Consider the following 16938-nt stretch of genomic DNA (forward strand, 5'->3'; position numbering starts at 1 on the left):
TACCTACACCAAGGATGGCAAGATGCCGTTGATTGGATATCATGCATTTATCGTGCTTTCTAATAGCATTTATGATCAAATCGCTGAAAGGATCCTCATAAATTAAGGAAAACAAGCATTTTGCATTGACAATAATATCTTGGTGTGAAATCGATACACCCATTCAGTTTGACGCCCTAAAGGATTGTCTAATACATAGTGGTTTCTGTTTGAACTTTCAAGACTCGTTATATTCAGATTAAATAAAATCAAATATAAACATATTCAGCCTAGCTTATAAAAGGTTTCAAGTTATGTCTATGATGTAAGATCTAGATTGAATTAAACTTACTTTCTTAACAAGTGCATGTAACAACTTTTATCTTTAAAAAAAGATATTCGACATCTTGGGATGGGAGAAAACTCTTTTTGATCATTTTAAAAATGTACGCAATGTGACGTCAATACTAGTCTGACAATTTTGAAAATATATAGATAAGTATATACCTTTGACATGTAAAGGTATTTAGTGTTTTTTCTCAGAGACAAGTGCCTGTGAAGTAAGATTTTTTTTAAATTTATATATATATAATGTTATTAAAATCATATTAACCAGATATATAAAACAAATTGAAAAAAGAACCGTGTTAGATCAAGGAAGACATATCAATGATATTAGTAACAAACATACATTAATCAATTAGAGACAGAAACCTTATCGGTGCGTTTAACGGACGGACGCCGAATGAAAATAATAAATAACACATCTCGCGATTGGTAATAACAATTGGTGATTGCAAGGACAATGAACTGAAAATCCGCGAGTTTGAAAATTATTTTGCAGTATCAACAAACGTGTTCTCGATGAACATCGATAATGAAACTTTCGTCCAATCAGAGAACAAATCTAAGTTTCAACACCCACACTGTTACCATGATAGTTTATTCATATTATGGTCAAAGGTAACAAATTCTAAACTATCCTGAATCGATATTGGTTCACATGAGTTAAATAGTTTAATCAAAGTCACATCACTTTTGTAAATTAATCTCGAATTACTAATTAGCAATATTGAAAATTATGAAATAATTCCAGTTAGATAAAGTAAGTAATAAGTGATTGATTATTTTAATTATATTGACTAAGAGTATTTCTTCGTATGTACAACATGTACAACTTCAGGAGAAAGTTTTCCAAACCTAAATAACTTCGACTTAACAAGATGCAATCTCAAAACCTTCTAAATAAGCAAACACGACTTGTTTCAAAATCTAGGAAGCTGTTGAACCAACTTTGAATAGTTATACACCTTTCGAAAGATTTACATGCACCATAAAGAGTTGGTTAAATTGACCATTATGGAATAGTTGTGTCACAGATGAACACAGACATGTTCAAATTGTCGCCGATTTTATCTAAGGATGGATTTGCTTATCCTTTCGTATCACATGAGATCACCGCCGGGTTCTTGTAGGGTTCGTGTTGCTCAGTCTTTAATTTTTGCGTAGTGTTTTGTAGACCTTAACCGTTAAAATTAAGAATGGAAATGGGGAATGTTTCAAAGAGACAACAACCCGACCATAGAAAAAACAACAGCAGAAGGTCACCAACAGGTCTTCAATGTAGCGTGAAATTCCCGCATCCGGAGGCGTCCCTCAGCTGGCCCCTAAACAAATATATACTAGTTCAGTGATAATGAACGCCATACTAATTTCCAAATTGTACACAAGAAACTAAAATTGAAATAATACAAGACTAACAAAGGCCAGAGGCTCCTGACTTGGGACAGGCGCAAAAATGCGGCGGGGTTAAACATGTTTATGAGATCTCAACCCTTCTCCTATACCTCTAGCCAATGTAGAAAAGTAAACGCATAACAATACGCACATTTAAGATTCAGTTCAAGAGAAGTCCGAGTCTGATGTCAGAAGATGTAAACAAAGAAAATAAACAAAATGACAATAATACATAAATAACAACAGACTACTAGCAGTTAACTGACATGCCAGCTCCAAACTTCAATTAAATGATTGCAAGATTATGATTTCATCATATGAATATCAGGTACAATCCTTCCCATTAGGGGTTTAGTATCATACCATCATAACATATAGGAGAAGAACATAACCCGTGTCATGCCAATAACTGGTTTTTGAATAAACGTGTTTAGTTCTGATGCAAAGACCCTATAATCAATATTAACGCCAAAATATGCAATCTTTAATGACCTGACAACAGTATCGTAACTATATCCCTTCTTAATAAGTCTATTTAAAGGTTTTGTTAGTTTCTGAGGTGAATACTGACATTTTTGTAATACATAAATTTCTCTCGTTAAAATCTAAAACATTGTTACATAAACGAGCGAATCGTACAAGTTGAGATATATAAACACCGCAAGATGGTGACAAGGGAACGTCACCATTTAAAAATGGATAATTAACGATAGGAAATGAAAAATCATCTCTTTTATCATAAATTTTAGTATTAAGCTTTCCGTTAGTGATATAGATATCAAGATCGAGGAAAGGGCAGTGGTCATTGTTAGTATTAGCTTTATTTAAAGTAAGTTCAACAGGATACATTTCTTTAGTATACACACTGAAGTCGTCATTATAGAGAGCCAAAATATCATCCAAATATCTAAAAGTATTATTAAATTTGTTTATCAGATGTTCTTTCGATGGGTCTTTGTTGATTTTTGTCATAAATTGTAACTCATAGCAATACAAAAACAGGTCCGCAGTAAGTGGTGCACAGTTAGTCCCCATTGGAATTCCGATAACCTGACGACGATATACGGAAACTCCAAAGCGAACAAAAATATTATCTAGTAAAAATTCAAGGGCATATATAGTATCAAAGCATGTCCAATTGACATAGTTTTTTTTGTTTATTGCTACTAAAAAATTACCTAAAAGAATTTGAACATATATATTCACATTCTAAATTTTTCAATGCCCATTTGATTAGATGTGTGAATTTTTTCTTAATGAGAATTTGAGGCAATGTGGTATACAAGGTAGAAAAATCAAAACTTTGAACAGATTCAAAATCACCAATATAAGCATGCAATTTATCAATTACCTCCAACGAGTTCTTGACACTCCAAAAGTAATTAATTCCACTATTTTTGAAGGCCTTATTTGAACAATTTATTATCAGGTTTTTGATTGTACCAAGTGTACTGGTAAGGAGAATAGACAATTTAGTAGTGGAACAATGGCTTGAAGACGAAATAAATCTATATTTGTAAGGTGTTTTGTGTAGCTTCGGAAGCCAATACATAGTTGGGACTTTCATTGTATTTGGTTCTGCTTGTAAAGCGGTAGTTAAAAGTTTATGTTTGTTACAGATGCCGTTTTCTGAAAATGGAGTCAGTTTGAATGTTGGTGAATTGGTAATTTCTGTTTTCAGAACCTCAATGTAAAATTTACGTGTTGTCTTTTCTTTGTTTTCCGTTTTTGCTATGATTTTATCGGTCTCCCTTATCTTAAGTAATGTTGATTCTCACATTGGTATCTTTTGCCTCTTAGTAAAGAATGATTGCCAATTGACAGTTATTCTTCAACGAACAACGAAGAGGGATATAAACAATAACAAGCCACTGTGTCGCTTTAAACCCGTAGATTTTGCGATACCATAACGTGAAACAATGTAAAAGACGACACAAACAACTCGTCTTGTCATATTTTTAATGTGTGCAATCTTATGTCGGTGATGCAAGTATAACTGGAATCTTATCTATGTCAGAGATTTACTTCGTTTGTTTTCTTGACGACATAATTATTCAGAATGGGTTAACGAGTTGAGAACATCGATTATCTACTTAACTTATTTAAAACGCATTGAAACGAAACGATATTATAAGTTATATGGTTCGCTACTGACCCCCTACGGATCCATAGAGGGTGAATAAAATCCATAGGGGATTCGGACGGGTCAGTGGTTCACCGTATATTTTATCGCATGCTGTACTTTTTTTGCTGCGTTTTGTTGATAAATAAACTATAAAATACAACAACATCAATAGATGACGTCACCATTAACACGTTATGAACCCCCTATAAAATTTACTAACCCCCTACGGTTTCATAGGGGTCACAACGTGACGTCTTTAAGCCAATCACAACGTGATAATTTACTCGCGGTGCGATAAGATATCTTAGGCTCTTATCACCCCTGGTAGAACAAAGGAGCTTTGATGTCAAAAATGAAAGTTCCTTAAGAAATATCTAATCGTACAGTTAACAGAAAAACACATGTTTCAAATGTTTTATTTTAATTGTTTTGACTAAATATTATCGGAAGTACTTAAATTACATTTTATATGCTGCAATTTTAATGAACATGATTGGTTCATATGATAGTTATCTTTAAAGTTATGTGTCCATCTTATAGGTTAGCTGATTCTGTTTTACTAGTGTTGACAATAAATGATCTGAAAAGAAAAAAACACCTGCAGTATGAGGATACAAAATCGATGTCTACCATTATTCTATCTCTTTCCATTGATCACTGAAATTTCATAGCATTTTAAAGCAATTGCACTGTTGTAATGTAAATTTGTGTTTATTTATTCCTCAGTATTTTTACTGTATTATTGCAAAGGTGCAAGGACAATGATACTGTCTAGTAGTCAGCACGTCTATGTCGATGCCACTGCTGGTGGACGTTTCGTTCCCGAGGGTATTACCAGCCCAGTAGTCAACACTTCGGTGTTGACATGAATATCAATAATGTGGTCATTTTTTTAAATTTCCTGTTTACCAAACTTTGAATTTTTGAAAAACTAAGGATTTTGTTATCCCAGACATAGATTACCTTAGCCGTATTTGGCACAACTTTTTGGAATTTTGGATCCTCAATGCTCTTCAACTTTGTACTTGTTTGGCTTTATACATATTTTGATATCAGCGTCACTGATGAGTCTTATGTAGACGAAACGCGCGTCTGGCGTGCTACATTGTAGCCCTGGTACCTTTGATAACTATTGACACGGATTATCATTGATATGGCCATAATAAAAAATGAACTGTTTACAAAACTTTTAATTTTTCGAAATATTAAGAATTGTCTACCCCAGGAAAAAATAACACTAGATGCTTTTGGCAAAACTTTTCGGAATTTTGAGTCCTCAATGAACTTTATTTAGACTTTTTTATTCGAGCGTCATTGCTGTCTTTTTAGTTGACGAAACGCGAGTCTGGCGTATACAGTTTTAGTCTGGTTTTTATGATGAATTTATTGTACTTGTCAAAATATGAAAAACTAGATATTGAATGATCAATGTTTTAAACTCTACAAAAAGATATTAAAAGAAACAACTAAAAACATGTTGCATAGACATAAATGACAAAGAAAGTCGACAAGAATTATTGCATGCATTTTAAGCAGATCTTAAATGAATCTTTTCAGTTTGTTTACCTGCAACATATTTGCATCCTATTCTTCGTACACATCTTGCCAGTATTCTCAACCAGCTCTGCTTTCCTGTATCAATCCATCGACTTAACATATTTAAACACCTTTCTCCTTCAGTGTTACCGGAATTATGAAAATCGTTGATATCTTCTAAGGAAAATCCTAATTCTGTAGCAAGCTCCTTCCATTTCGCTATTATATGAGGACTTTTTATGACAGTACTCAATGTTTTCTCTACGCTGTGTACTGGTGGAAAAATATAATGAAATCATTAATTAAAAAAATGAACAATGTTTGTATGTTTTTTAGTAATGTGGATTTACAAAATAAATGTAGATAAACATTCTGCAATGGTCTGTCAAGAATCAATTGTTTTAGCTGTGTACGTTGAAAACTAAACGTTAGGAACATATAACGCACGCGTACAGATACAAAAATATGTTTTGAGAAAATTGAATTTATGCCATGAATATGTTTTCAGATAACTCAACCAGGTCAGTCACTGTTTCCTGTGAAGTACCTTCTCGTCGTTTATTGTACGATCTCCTTTATTATAATGTATAAGTACTAGAATCAACCAGTTGATTTTGCCTTTTGAATACGGACTTTCCGTTTTGAAATTTCCTCGGAATTCGTTAATTGTTGATTTACTTATTTTCACGAAAGGTTTGCGATTCATACGATAAATTCTGTAGATACATGTTAAGAATTAAAACGATATTTTGAGAGAGAATTAAAACAATGTTTTTTCAAAGCATTTCTTGAAGATCCAAACTGTTAAGCTGAGAAAATGAAGAAAACAATTGATAGAGAAGTCAACCATTATGAATGATAAGAAGACATTGTTTAATCGGACCAGATTTTTCTGCACCAAAATATTTAAATACTCTAATGTTGAAGAACTATCAAAGCGCAATAACTGTATTTGTGAAATCGGTGTATTCCATATGAAAATAAAATGTTGTATATACGATCAAAGTTATTAATAAGTTCGTATACATATTATAGAAATTCTTACTCCTGTCAAGTTTTGTTTTCGACCCATTGTGTGTTTGTGATGTTTACATTTCTAAAAATTGTCTTGTTTCAAACGGATAATAAATGGAAAAAAGATATAGAATATGGCCATAAGTATTCGTCACTTTAGTTTTTCCCTATTTATTTCATATAAAGCTACATTTAAAAAACATATTTGAGGGTCATTTCTGGATTTATTTTTAAAAACTTGGTACCAATAGAAGACGACTTGTCACAGATTTATTTATTTATTTGCTTGTATTTTTTTTTTATTGTGGATCATTTTCATTTTCTCACAAGATAAACATGATATTATTTTCTGTTCAGAAATTTGCTATATATTTTCAATCAAATTAAATTGTAACATTTTATTATCTGTGTTCACATCAAGAGAAAACAAAAACAACTGAAAACAAAACCATGTCCAAAGGCACAAATATTCTTAAGACAATTTTTCATCTTTTAACGCCTTGTTTTTAAAAATCCATCCATAAATGCCTTCAAAAATATTTTTTAAATAGATAAAGGAAGATGTGGTATGAGTGCCAATGAGACAACTCACAATCCAAGTCACAATTTATAAAAGTTAACAATTATAGGTCAAGGTACGGTCTTAAACAATGTATATATATATATACGTAAATACTGCAATGTATTTTACCTGTGGCTATCTTTGTTTTTTCTGTATTGAATTTTTCGTTTTCTTGTCGCAAAGTTTCTGCTATATCATGCTTTCCACAATTTTGCAAAACATTGATCAACATTGATGCCTAAAACACATACAACAAAATGAGTATTTATTTCAGTTGAACACGGCATTTTTTTGCAGCAACCATCTGAAGGGTCTGTTTGTTGTCCGGTTTTCAGGCAAATTTTCTATCCGTATTCAATCTACTCTAATTTTTCAGTGGCAATTTAAATTTTCCCGCTCATCATACCGACCAACCAAAACCTACTCTATAAAACTACCTATTGTATCTAATTCGTAGTTTTTTGTCGTCCTTACAATGCATGAAACATTTTCATCTGGGTGATACGTATGAAATAAACAATCAAGCATCTCGGCACTTTGATATTTAAAAGTGATATAAATGTATTAGGTTTTATCCGGCATATATCGATTAAAAGATACCATTAGTGTGTGTGCCGGATATATATTGAAAACAATTTATTTAAAAATGCTCTCCCATAAGCTTCCATAATTTTATTGTTTCGTGGTGCACTTAAGAACAAATTGAAAAAAAAACTGTCAACTATTCCAATTTAAGCATTCGTATTTTTATCCGAGCGATATTCCTCTGAGGCTCACCAAAAAAGATATATTGCTGCACAAGTTTGATGGGTTAACACGTGACTAATATATAAGTCTGTATTTTTTATATTTTAGGACATTTTTCATTTTTTTGCCTGTTTTTCGCTGTTTTTTTATTTTGTTGTCTGCACGTTTTACCAACTATTTCATATTGAGTAAACCCCAACGAGGCCCTTTTATGAATACGTCCTACTTCTTACCTTTTCCTTGGCATGAGGCATGTTTTTAAACCACGTAAACAATAAATCTTTCACTAGCTGTTTATCGCTGTTTCTGTTTTGTCTTCGTAGTGATTGCAGCCTGGCATTTGTTATTCGCAAAGAAGAAGCAACTTGCATCCAATGTCCTGCCAAACCATCGGCAATGGACGATAAAAATTGAAGTGTTACTGGACCTGTTGATATCAACAGTTATATCATTATTATTTCATTTTTGAAAGGAAATTATTTTTAGAAGAAAGCTGCATGTTTATGCTACCAATATATAAGTGCATTAAATTTCGTACATATTAATTAAAAAAATAATTATTTAAGTTACATAGCATATACAGCACTTTGTCAATTATTAATTTATTTAGCAGCTTGGTAAAACAGTTACTGTTTGTTTTTGACTCTCAAAAGGCGCAACAATTACTTAAGGTTTGAAATTTTTAAAGCTTTTGCTGATTTTTATGACGACCATTTTAAGGGACGTTGAATTAGTCTTGCATTAAACAGGATGAAAATGAATAGTCTGCCAAACAAAACGATGTAAATAATTGTGTAACACACAAGTGAAATATTTTTTTCTGCACGGTTTTGTCACCCGAAATAACTAAACCAACATAGCAACAGGTTAAGATGAAAATTCCAAATAACAAAAATCTTAATAATTGCCCCATTGAGATAACGAAATCGCATTGTACTTGCACAACAATAAAAACAATAATCAATATCAGTCGTATAACTTTTATTTTGCCATGTGTTTGCATACTTTACATACGTGATATTCGTCAATACTTGACATTTCGCGTATTCGTGCATACGTTTTACATTTGCAATGTTAATGCATGGTACGTTAGAATTGCTGTTATTGGTAGCTTTCAATATTTATTTATAAATACAACCCCTAAAATGTACATGACAACGAAGGTGCATGCTTTGTATTAAAAATCTACAGCCACAAGATCTAAATATACAACATTTAACTGTGTTTGTGAGTTCGAACCCTGCACTGGGCCTGTGCCCTCGATCATCGTTTTAATTGACCATGATTGTCAGTTTTCCTACCGAAGATCGGTAATACTCTCCGGGCACTACGGCTTCCTCCACCAATAATAACTGACCGCCTCGAAATAGGACAATAGTGTTGAAAGTTAAGTTATACACCAATCAAATAAATATTTTGGTAAGTCGGTCAATCAATCGTTCCATCTGTGTCTCTCTTTTTTCCCAAACCACTAACTTTACATAAAACATTTGCTTTCAAGTGCCTGTATTTTTTTTAATAACGGTACTTGCAGCATCGTATGTGACCTTAATTTGTTTTAAAAATTGATAGATTATCAATTATCATAACTTTTATGTTTTCCACTAACAGAAACACCCAACCAAGTGCATCGTCATATAATAATAAAAGAAGTACATGTACGTACCTTCTTCAATAACATTTAAGTTCGTTCTAACTGGAAGAGGAATTGAACCAATCTGGTGCTTTGGTAATCGTACAGGAATTTCTAGAATAACATCCCAATCGTGTCCGTCAATTGTTTTTACCTCTTCAAAACTTGACGGAACAGTCTTTAAACTGAGCAATTGCACAAACCCGTAATAAAAATCTAAACTCCTTTGAGAATAACCATCAACAACTTGCAAATTCCAGTTAACCCGAGTACCTTGTGCTCCATGAAATCTAAATATATGAAAACGTTTTCCTATTGATGTTAAATTCCCTCTTAAATTTAGTGAAATTATATCACCTTCTTTCAAACTTGCATTTTTTGAAGAAATATCGTAATCTTGTTCTTGTCGCCGACGCCATCTTGTAGCGTATCTTGACCTCAAGTCACACGTCACTGTCAAATCCTGTATCATATTCTTATTCTGTATTACTGAAATAACAACTCGCTGGTATTTGATTATTTTTAGAATGTTTAATGCTATTGACTTTATACTTGGTCTAGTCGCTTCCTTCTTTGTTTCTACAATGAGGCATCTGTAACAAAATACAATTCTTATAACGTACCTTTATTTAAATAATATATTATAATATGGCATTCAAAACTACTTTGCATCTTACTGGTTTGTACATGATCCCGTTATGGTACTTTATATTTAGTCTTTTATTTTGTTCTTTGATTTGTAATATCTAACTTAACCTTGAAACAAATCAAAACAACTACATAGATTTCATGCGTTTGAACCATTTTTTTGGATTGACAGAAGGCAGGTAAATTTATTTATGTTTATTTAACACATTAGATATTTTTTTAGTATTGTATTATTGTATCAATAATACAGCTAACATTTATCTTTTTGTGTGCAGCTTGATTTTTGTTGCTTACACAAATTCAATTTGATTGATATTATGGTAACAAAGAGGCAATTTTATCTTACCTCCTATACATTTCTAGGAATATGAATGGTTAAAAGCGTCCGCGTGGAGACCGTGTATATTTCATATTAGGTTAATAGGGAGGCGAAGCTTATTTCATACACGGTTAGTAGTGGTGTTACGTCCCTTTATATTCTATATTAGGTTATAAGGAAGGCGGGGTTTATTTAATACACGGTTGATAGTGGTGTTACGTCTCTTTATAAAAACAAAACGGTACTGAGAAAAACTCTTAAAAGTTTCAACAGACGAAAAAATGATGATTAAAATTGAAATAAATTCATAAAACACATTTTAAAAAACCAAACAAGTTGTTATTGTTGTCATCTGTTTTTGTAGGATCAATGAAAGTAGTTTTTAATGCTAACAGTATTGAAGACTTGCTCATTTTGATAGGTCACTAGTCTAAATTTCACACGTTAAGATAGCTGGTAAGATAAATTCGTTACATAGTGTGCTAGTGACGTAATACGGTATATCAAAAAAAGACAAATATAATTATACAACTTCAATATCTTGATGTTTTCGAAGTGTTTTTTGTGAATATCTTTATTAGAAATGCTCTACTACAGGAAGATATTTCCTAAGCTGTATTTGTCAAAACCTTTCGAGTTTGGTCATCAGTGCTCTTTAACTTCGTACTGTATTTGACCTATTTGACCTTTTTCCTTCGACAGTCACTGAAGATTTTTTCCGTCTTGCGTCCAAAATTTTAATTCTGGCATCTAATATGAGTATATCTTAAACATTTAACGCAACACGATGAGTGCCTCGTGTCAAACCGGATCTGCCTACTTTTCAGGAACCAATGACGTCACCTTAGGTTTTTAATGGGGTTCGTGTTACTTTGTCTAGAGTTTTCTATGTTGTGTTTAAATTACTGCTTTTTGTCTTCTGGTGTTTTCATTTTCGATAATGGCATTGTACTTTTGTTTTTCAACTTATGAGTTTGAATGCCCTTTTGGTTTCTTTCGCCTCTCTTTTGAAAGCCAGGAGTGTGTGAATATGTATAAATGTTTTAACTGAATGACTAAATTTTTACTAAAAATGAGGGGAGAATTGGCTAATTATATATGATTTGGACTTACGTTGTTTTTTGTTCATGTATACAAAAAGATACTTTATTGTCCTCCGCAACATCATTGTAGGTCATGAGTTCACACTTTAGTCGTTCACATCCACCAATTCGTATTAGGTGACTCTCTGTTTCAGACCATGTTTCTGCCAGAAAAAAATATTTTAAATGGTAAAGTGTAATGTCTGACGTTAACATTTACGGTATCCTACCCATAATAAAGATTTCCGGAAAATTTTCCGGAGTTTACCGAGGTCTCATTTTTCTAAACACCTCGTTATTTTATGCCTAGTGAGCTAAAGTATACCTATTATTTTTAAAATGATTCTTAAAATATTAGAAAGGCTTACTTAAAGTATATTTTCATTAACTATGGAGTAAACGCTCATTATTTCTAAAAATTGTCAAAATTGTGTCAATCCGGAAATAGAAGTTATGGTAAACAAATATGGACGAATATACATTGTATTATGAAATTGTGCGTTCACGTACTTTCCATATGTACAATAATATGTATTGTAATTATTAATGTTTACTGGTTGATTTAAAAACAGTAAATGATCTATGAACCATTTGACCTTCTTTTTTTTTTAACAAAGTGCATGTACTTTAAAATATGAATAACATAAACAAAAAGCAGACAATCATCAGACATGGAAAGAAACAAGAATCCATTATCTTCACAAAACGAAAAATATGTTTTTTTTCCATCAAATTTGATTAGCATTTTGTAGCTAAAGTTATTTTTCTATAAGAGGTTTCATTTCAGTTACGTTTGATAATTTATTCATCTTGTTGAATAAAACATGTTTTTTTTTACAAACAAGGTTACTGACAGACACTATCTTAAATTAGGTTTCATATAATGCAAGTTTCAGGAATTTTGAAATCTTAAATATCTACTATATAAATCTTTAAACACAGTTTATAAAGAAAAATGTCTTTGATTGTTATTTTTCTCGTGTTTTTGAAATAGGATACACTTTTTAGGTAAGACATTCATTTATTTTTTGAAAAAAGTATTCAACCTTATTTTTTATGTAGAGTTTTTAAACCATAAAAATACCCTTATAATAGAACAGGCTTCTTAAAGACAAACATGAGTGTAGTCTCTTGATTATATTTAATTATTTACTTAGTATAAAAATAATTCCATACCTACAAAATCGTGCATTGCACATTTTGAAAGTCTTGACATAGTCACTATCCCAGAGTCTTGAGGACAAGGAGCACCTGATAGTCGGTTTTTCAGAGCATTGAGATTTGGTCGTTCACATGGAAGACAAATGAACAGTGGCTGCGGATTCCGATAACTTTGTTCTATGATAACAACTGGACTTGCTCCAACCAATGCCTGGCAATCATTTTCTGAAGAATCTCGAGTTTCTGCTACGATGTCAACGCTTATTGGCAGAACCTGGAGATAAATTTGATAAAATTTAATGATACTCGTATGTGTTGGAAAGTTCTGTATAAATCAAACCAATCAATTTGTTTGTGTAAATTCTTCATAAATTTGTTAATGTCTTTCCAAACTTTAGTTCAAAAATAAGAGTAAACGGTAATTCATCATGACAATTTTTTTTCGCTAATCTCCATAACAGAGCGATGCCGGATGCGTCGAGGTGAACAAGCCGTCAAAACAGACTCAATTAAGATGTCACTTCAGAAATTAGAAGATTCTTATAACTTTACCGATTAGGCGATAATTATGGTGATTATAAAAGATCTACGATTGCGAAACATGTTTAACATTTTTTGGTGAAATCTTACTTCTGGTATCAAAAGTATTTGTTTAGCTTAACAAAAAACTAAATGTAATCAAAAGATTTAAAGATCACACATTATGCACACATAAGTTTGCTCTTTCCGCTAGCTCTCCATTGTAGAAAAAAATGTATGTTTCTCCTAAAGTAGATAACTATAATAGGAATCTCTAGTTACAGAATCATTTACGCGGGTATCAGCAAACAGACTATTGTCTCTCACATTTTATACTGTAGATAAGCATCAGTTGTTTCAATTTTGTCCGTTTGTGGTCTGGGTAATCCTTTCGTTGCTTATTGAATAATGTGCTCTTTTCATCAATGTATATATTTATCGTCTTAAATATTACATATACCATATGTGATAAAAAGTGAAAACCCAATAACAGATTCCATAGTTTGTAATTATTTATTTATTATTTATGTAATTAAAAACCAAAAGAGTTTGGGTATTAACAATGCCACTACTTATACTATATATATATATTTATGCTACAGTTTTGTCAATTTAACGGAACTATAAAGAACTGTCATACAAATTGGTGGTATTCCTCTGTAAATGATTGCACTTGGTAAGGAAGATGACAGTTTTTAACCCATTTATTCTATAATTGTTTTATATAGTCCAACGTTTGATTCTATCAAATTTTTATGGAATTCCTCCTTTCTGAATTTATCTTGGCGTTTATGGTACTTTAGAAAAAAATAGCATATTAAAAGAACAACTAAAATACCGTAAATTTGATGGAAACTGTGTCAGTTTTGATTCGTGATCCAAAAGGACTTGATACTGTAACATCACTATCTATCCTCGAATCGTAGTCTTGAAAGTTTTTATCAAACGTGATAAACTCAGCAGCAGGTCTTGCAACAACTACAAAAACACTTTCCTCTACATTACTAAGGTTAGCCTCCAAGACAGACAAATCCTACAAGTTAAATTTTAAATACTGTTGAATGTGTATTTTGTGGAAGTAATAAGATTTAATCTGTCTAAATCATGATCAAATAACTCCTTTTGATAATAATACTGAACAGAAATTTTAAAAAAGTGCCAATTCATCACCTTATTATTCTTGGATTTTTTTTTTATTATTCTTTGACAAGGGTGTTCAAATGGAAGTTCTTCCAGGGTGTGTTTTCAATTGTGATGATATACAAGATAGTCATAATAAAGAAAAATGGAAGAGTAAAATTCCGGGTGAACATTAGTTTTTCAAATTGATTCGGTCAATTTAAAGCTAGCATATTGAGTACTTGAACAATTTTCCACAATTCAAGAACATCCAGGTCACTATCTTGATAAAAATCATTTATGATATGATTAGGTTGATATCACATTTTCTCTTTGTCCATGATTCATAATTAATTTTGCAAAACATTCCTTTTTAAGCCGGTGCTTAGACCGTCTTAAACTTGCAGTGAAGTGAGAGTTTGTTTTGCCTCATGTTGAGGATACCCCATATCCTTTTTTTTCTATAGCTAATAAGATTTTAATTGATAGAGATGTTTCGATAAAATATCGTAATATACGTATCAATCAATGTCTAAACAATACACCTTATCGCTATTTGTCCGCCATTGCTGGATGTGACACAGGTTCCGGTAAAATGTTGTCGTCATAAAACAAAATAGCTGACGCCACAATGGAAAAGTGATTGTTGTTGACGTCAAAAGTTCAAGCGGCCGGGTCAGTCGGGATTAACGATAAGGTGTATTCAAATCTTATAACTGCTTTATAGATATAGATCTATGAATAAAACTTACCAAATCATTCTCATCAAAATAAATATTCTCAAAAGAATCAATGCTTATCCATGAGTTGCTTTTTGAATTGAAAATCCGTAGAACTGGCTCGTGGAAAAATCTCATGTTAGATTTATTGAACGGGACTGCTACTTTTACGTATCCCTGTAGTATAAATTGGTATTAACATGCATAAATAAACTAATATGGAAAAAGGTTTAAAACTAGATGTGTCAAAGCGACACGAATGGCCCGTCTCAAAAAGTTGAAAATTTTGCAATTTCAATAACACATGTGGACACACACATGATGGTAGTCTCACATATCAAAAATCAACTCAAAATCTGAAGGCGAATAGAAAAATGTCCATATAACAATTTTCAAAGTTGTAACCCCTTAATTTTGGCAAAAATTAGCGGAGCGAAACTTGAACTTGAACTTGATCTGTAAAACATCATGGTTAGCTTACATACCAAAAATCAGCCCAACGTACATCTGAAAGTATTTAGAAAAAAGGTCTGTATAACTGTGATTTTCAACAATTTATCAAAGTCCATAGCCCGTAATTTCGGCAAAATATAAGCGGAGTGGAGCGGAACTAAACTTAAACTTGATCTGTAACTCATCGTGGTTAACTGACATACCAAAACTCAGCCCAAAATCTGAAGGCGTTTAGAAAAAAACTCCATATAATGGTTAGTTGCGGAATGACGGAATGACGGAATTACGGAATTACGGAACAACGGAATTACACAACTACGGAATGACGGACAAGGGTAAAACTATATGACACCGACAACTTCGTTGCGGGGCCATAAAAAAGAAAAGAAAAAGGCAACGATTGTATATCAAATAAACATGCATGTCATAAAATATTGCTTTATTCCTTTTGCCATAGAATAATATTCATAATCTTCAATTACACTAAATTCCGTTGTCATTACTTGCATTGTTTTGTTTATTGACAGTATGGAAATAGGATTATTGGCATGAATATCAGTTTCATGACCGGACGAAACAATTTTATTTACATAATTATTCCCAAGATAATGTCAAATGAAAAATAAATCTACACTCATCGTGTAGAACACCACATGCGGGGTGTCGACTATCTGTGACGTATGGTGGCGGTTCTGAAACAAATAAAAACGATCCAGGTAAGTTTAAGCATCAAAACATCTTTTTTGAGAAATGTTAGTACCAAATAAGGTATTGCACGTCAGAAACCAAACTATACAGACAAAAGCAGACGTTTTCAATGCTCCGTTTTCTAAAAGCATAAAGACACAAAGTATAACACCCGAGCGACTCATTGTATATTAATGTAAACTGAAATTGTACTAAAAAACTGGCACTTGATAGGAATTTATTTATATATAAATTATACAGGAGAAAATCGTCAAACGTAGTTTTTATCTTCAAACTTGAATATAAAGATTAAAAATCTGCAACGCGGAAAACTAGCAAGAGGTGTTTCGGTTCCTTCCGGGCAATACCTTATTTTGGTACTGACAATTTTCAAAAAAGTAATTTGTTACTTGAACTTACTTGGATTGTTGTTCTCCGCTGTCAAACATAGCCGACGAACCCGCATGTGGAGCGTTTCCGATGAAGGTCAACCCGACCTTCGGACACATGAAATTATTTTAAAAAGAGTTTTTTCTTCTTCATTTATTTTTAAAGTAATTAACTGGACGTTTGCTAACAGTAAACATGACTTACCTCCCTTACTGCCTGTTCACCCTGGACTTTAATTTTTACAATATTTCCAATCAATATCTCATATGTTTCGACTGTGTTTGGAAAAGATGATGGTTTTTGAATTTCGCAATCGAATGAAATAGGCGGTTGCTTCTCTTCGTCGACTAAAACAATACACCCTACTGTCTCATCACCGAATATGTCATTTGCTTTACAACTAAAATTTAATACACATTTTAGATAGATATAACATTTCATCTACGATTTTCATCAGATATACGAAATAATATATCTTACTAGACTATCAAAAATAATTATGTTCATG

At 32.2% G+C, this 16938-nt stretch overlaps 1 protein-coding gene across 1 annotated transcript in view; it reads right to left on the minus strand.

Annotated features, from left to right (window-relative positions):
* Positions 1 to 4241: 4241 nt before the first annotated feature.
* LOC139511709 (uncharacterized protein PF3D7_1120600-like) overlaps positions 4242 to 16938 on the minus strand; it is a 42375-nt gene continuing 29678 nt past the window's right edge. The window contains exons 4-13 of the mRNA XM_071298742.1: positions 16635 to 16830; positions 14934 to 15077; positions 13901 to 14095; positions 12559 to 12817; positions 11414 to 11546; positions 9367 to 9926; positions 7934 to 8127; positions 7083 to 7191; positions 5408 to 5650; positions 4242 to 4421 (exon numbers count right to left, since the gene is read on the minus strand). Of these exons, the coding sequence (XP_071154843.1) occupies positions 4363 to 4421; positions 5408 to 5650; positions 7083 to 7191; positions 7934 to 8127; positions 9367 to 9926; positions 11414 to 11546; positions 12559 to 12817; positions 13901 to 14095; positions 14934 to 15077; positions 16635 to 16830 (2092 nt within the window). The 3' untranslated portion in view covers positions 4242 to 4362. The remainder of the gene's footprint in view (positions 4422 to 5407; positions 5651 to 7082; positions 7192 to 7933; positions 8128 to 9366; positions 9927 to 11413; positions 11547 to 12558; positions 12818 to 13900; positions 14096 to 14933; positions 15078 to 16634; positions 16831 to 16938) is intronic.

This window comes from Mytilus edulis, chromosome 2 (assembly GCF_963676685.1).
Source record: "Mytilus edulis chromosome 2, xbMytEdul2.2, whole genome shotgun sequence".
NCBI lineage: Eukaryota > Metazoa > Mollusca > Bivalvia > Mytilida > Mytilidae > Mytilus > Mytilus edulis.